The following is a 4422-nucleotide window of genomic DNA, read 5'->3' on the forward strand; positions in this document are numbered from 1 at the left end:
GGGGGGGGGGGGGGGGGGGGGGGGGGGGGGGGGGGGGCGGGGGGACAGATCCGCAGCCCCGCTTCCTCCTCACCCTGGAGCCCGTGCCACCAGGGCCGCCGGCGGGGACAGGGTGCCCCCTGCAGGCTGCCGCGGACGGAGCTCCCGGCCACCAAAACGAGGTTTCCGGCGCTGAGGCAGAGGCGAGGACCCGCGCAGCCCTCACATAGACCGCATGTGTCCGGTCTCACGGAACTCACCGAGCCCCCATCTCTGGTGTTTCTGGACACCTGGCTTTGAAGCATAAAACCAAACGGAGGGTCTGGGCTCGGGACTGCACTCCTCTGGCTGGTCACGAGGCTGCACCAGGAGAGCAGACCAGCACCCTGAAGTCATCCTGTGCTTATGCGGCAAGAGCCACCACCACAAAGCTCTGTGGTCCCTCCCCGAAGTGTCCGGGTTCACCTGGTTCATTCGCACAGACTTCTCTAATTCAGGGGAACAGCTTTCTCTCCCTCAGTTCTGCTTCAAGCCCCCCGGCCTGGAAGGTACCAGGCACGGGTGGCACTCACCTCTGCAGCCGCTGCACGAGCTGGGCCACCATGGTGTCCGAGATGCCGGGGCAGGCCTCCTCCGCCAGGTAGATGGCCCCGCGCAGCTCCTCGATGGACCGCGGGCCGCCCCCACACGCCTGGCTCTTCTCCTTCAACTGAAAACGCCAGAGCCGGGAACGGCGTGACTCACCGGAGCACGGGAAGCCACGGGCGTCTGTTTAAGGAGCGACACGACCCAACTGCCCCGGCCACAGGGTCAGCTCGGATCCCTCCCCTCCTGGAGGCTAAGAGCACCAGGCACAGGCTGGGCCTGAGCCCCACCCCAGTCTCTACCCTTCCCCGGGAAGGAAACACGCCGGCTTCTGCGTGCCTTTTCCGAATGATTGTGGCATCTGCTCCCACTGCTTTCTTTTTCCATTTCAACCCTAATCTTCCACCAGCAAAGCCATTTCACGCCCACCTGGCTCTGGTGTGCGCTCCGAAGCTGTGGTGCGGGCCACACACGCACGCAGAGCTCCCCCGGTTACTAGGCTGGTGCTGAGGCCTGCGGACAGACTGCCGTCGTGGGCAGGGTGCTGCCGAAATACTCCATCTCATGTAAACAGGCAACAGCCCTAAACCCTGGGAAGCCGATGTCCCCTCGGCACCTCTGCGCCCACACCGGTGTCTGCAGGCACCTCCCACAGTTTAAGGTCAACTCCCATCTTTCCGGGATGCGCCCCAGGTGCGCCAGGAGGAGGGGGAGCTGCTCGGCGCGCGACCCAGAGCCTCCAGCAGCTTCTCGGGCTGCTGGGACCACACGCCGCCACCCCGGCTTCAGGCTCCCTCTACGTCCGTGGCTTCTCCCCTCCTAGCTACAGGGACAGACAGAGGGACAGGACGGGCCTGGCGCTGAGGCCGGAGTGCCTGTGCCTGTTCCACTGTATCAGCGACCGCAACAGTCAGCCTGGAGGCGGCGCTTCTGTCCATCTGGGACCCCCCGGCCCCTTAACGACTAAACACAACCGGACTTACAAGCCCCGAGTGGGCCGCCCGCCACCCGACCTCCCTCCCACTCCCCCACCCCACCCACCACCCCACCCGCTGCTGCCCGCGGCTGCCGGAAGCGCCCCGTCACCACCACTGGAGGGAGCCCCTGGCCCATACTGAGGGATGCCCGGGACCGTCCTCATTTGTAACATGGGGAGACGCTACTTAAGGAGCGAGATTGCGGAGTATTATGCAAATAATGCACACTGGACACTCTGAACGTGAGGTCACCAAACATTAATAACAAAAACATACACGAAAAGACGCCTGGGAGGTTACCTTTAGGGCAGCTGAACAAAATCAAAACATTAGTACATTTAGGATTAGTTCATTAATTCTGGATAATGCCTTCGGAATGGATTTTTTTTCATGTGCCCAATAAGAAACAGACAGCTTCAGACAAATGAGAAAATCTATGCCCTTTTCCCCAGTTGCCCAACTATCCTAGTAATATGCAGTCAGGGTCGCGGGAAAGCAGGGGAGCATCTGGAAAACCTGACGGGCCAATTGCCCAAAGAACCTAACAAAGAGCAAACAGGGTCCAACAGGCGTCGCAGGCCAAGGCCTCAGGCAAAAAGCGACACAGAGGGGCCTCTGCCTGCCCTGTTGCTGTTCACTTTTCCACCTGAACCCACAGTGTTCAGTGGTTTCAACCTGTCCCTTGGGCACACTGGTGAGACAGATCTGGGTCGGGGAAGGCCTGGGAGACTGAGGCCAGCCAGGAGCTCCGCCAAGGGGGAGGCACCGTGCGACTGGCGTTCAGGCCAAGCAGGGGACAGGGATGCGCCCATGGGTGGCACTTCCTTCCCACCCTGGGCCACCCACCTCAAGTCCAAGGTCCCCTGCTACAGCCTCCCTGGAGAGCTCTGGATCACCAGCCAAAGAGAAGGTACTAGGTGACTCACTGAATTACCTTAAAGGCAGCCTGAGCCAGGAAGGGGCACAAGAAAGTGACAGGAAGGGGTTATTTCCAACTTATCCTCCAATCAGCTCCTAACCAGATGAACAACGTTCACCCTCATAAAACCCACCCTTGAAACACCTCCAAATGTTGTACGTATACACATACCTACAGGGGGCAGGGTCCCCTGAAAGGGCACAGGGAGGGGCCCATGTTTGCAGTGGCCGCTCACCAGCAATCAGGGGCCCTGCTGGGTGAAGCCACTACTCTGGGGGCTCCACAGGAATCTCGAGGACCCCAGGGAATCTGATGTCTCCTTAAAGTAAAAATCTGTTTTTCACATTGCCATACGTAAGTCTGTCGAGGCAAAGATGTTAGGCTGCACCCAACTAGATTTTGTAGAAAGCAGCACAACTGAAGTTAAAAATTGCCCCAGTAACATACGGACTGGGGCTGGGTTGCTGACATCCCACGTGTACGCTCCTGGCAGCAACACAGCGACAGTTCCCAGGAGGGCCTGGATGGAAGACGGCCCCCGGGAAAGCAAGAGGCGTTCCTGGAAGGCAGGGGCCCGTCCATCCCAGCTGGCCTCCCAGAGCCAGCCAGTCTAATGCCCCAAAGTTCATGGGCAGCCCTGCCACAGACGGGGCAACTGCTCCCCCTTCTTCCCCTCGCACCTCCCCAAAAGTCAACTGGGCACCTTACCTCTGCAAACAGTGGAGAAATAATTGTAGATAAACACTGAGAGAAAGGCCTCTTTGGGATGTCTTTCATCTTGGGGGGCGGGGTGGGGAGGAAAGAGTAATGAGAAATATTTAATACTCACATTTGCAATAATTCAGTGAACGTCAGATACACGTCTGCTGTAGCATCTGCATAGGACTGTCCTACTGTGTTTTCACTGGACTACGGAGGACTACAGATACCATGCCCGGTGGAGAGGCACCAGAGCGCCAGGAAGCGGCACCCTGCGTGGACACAGGCGATGCTGAATTGCACCGCTGAGCCACGTATGGAGAGGACCTGACTGATGAGGCCTGGAAATGGCATGCACATCAGAGCTGGCTGCTGGAAGTGGCTGTCCTATGACAGTGCTGCCTTTTGTTTCTTCTGCAGCCTCTATCTGAACACATAGTGACTCCTATCTGCTTCTCAAAGCAGGATTTGTAGGGTCACCAGGGGACAGCCACTGGTCTGCACTTGCTGCAGAGAAACTACACCACTGTGCTTCAAAACGATCCTAAAACTACAGCTTTTTATTAACTTAAACAGGCATAAAACCAATTCATCAAAATTAAGTACATAGGTACCAAAAGCAATATATTTATTTTTAAGATTCCTTAAACAAAACTCAATCCCCAATTACGGTACCTTGATGAGTAACACCAATATGCAACACAGGCCTAGTCTCATCAAGAGAGCTGGAAAGTCATTTCAAACGCTAAACCCACCTCCCCACTACCCCGGTATGTGCAAGTGTCAGGAAATGCTGATCTGGCGGCAGGGCTACAGAGAGCCAGCAATCAGCACCGCAGAGCGGACCAGAGTCCAGACTCGCGGGTCGGCCTCGCTGGGGAGTCAGACAGAACATCGTCTCCTGATCTGTCAATTCCCTGACAGCAAAATTCCACAACAGGCTGCGCTGAGGGCCCACAAAGACCACGAAAACAGCAGGCTTCACACAAAAGTGACTCAAAAATGCTGCTGACTGATGCCAAGTGTTACTCACTCTGCACGAGCAAACATACCTTATTTCTTTCTAAATCCGACGGCTGAAGAGCTCCATTCTCAAGACTCTTTGGATCTTTCTCCCGGATCGTGAAGATCCAGTCCCCTGAGTCGCTGCCTCCGGATGCTTGGCCATCTGTGTCCGTTTCCCTTAACACAGAAATGCAGGTGACCCCGTGAGTGAGGGCCACCAGCTCCGTGGGGAGGCTGCGTGGGGAGACCCCCCCCCCC

General features: G+C 57.2%; 1 protein-coding gene across 1 annotated transcript in view; it reads right to left on the bottom strand.

Moving 5' to 3' along the window:
* The window catches only part of STK24 (serine/threonine kinase 24), a 61072-nt gene that overhangs the window by 2241 nt on the left and 54409 nt on the right, over nt 1–4422 (bottom strand). Inside the window, exons 8-10 of the mRNA XM_007467226.1 lie at nt 4212–4341; nt 3169–3237; nt 552–688 (exon numbers count right to left, since the gene is read on the bottom strand). Of these exons, the coding sequence (XP_007467288.1) occupies nt 552–688; nt 3169–3237; nt 4212–4341 (336 nt within the window). The remainder of the gene's footprint in view (nt 1–551; nt 689–3168; nt 3238–4211; nt 4342–4422) is intronic.

The sequence above is a fragment of the Lipotes vexillifer genome, unplaced genomic scaffold (genome assembly GCF_000442215.2).
Source record: "Lipotes vexillifer unplaced genomic scaffold, Lipotes_vexillifer_v1.1 scaffold291, whole genome shotgun sequence".
Taxonomy (NCBI): domain Eukaryota; kingdom Metazoa; phylum Chordata; class Mammalia; order Artiodactyla; family Lipotidae; genus Lipotes; species Lipotes vexillifer.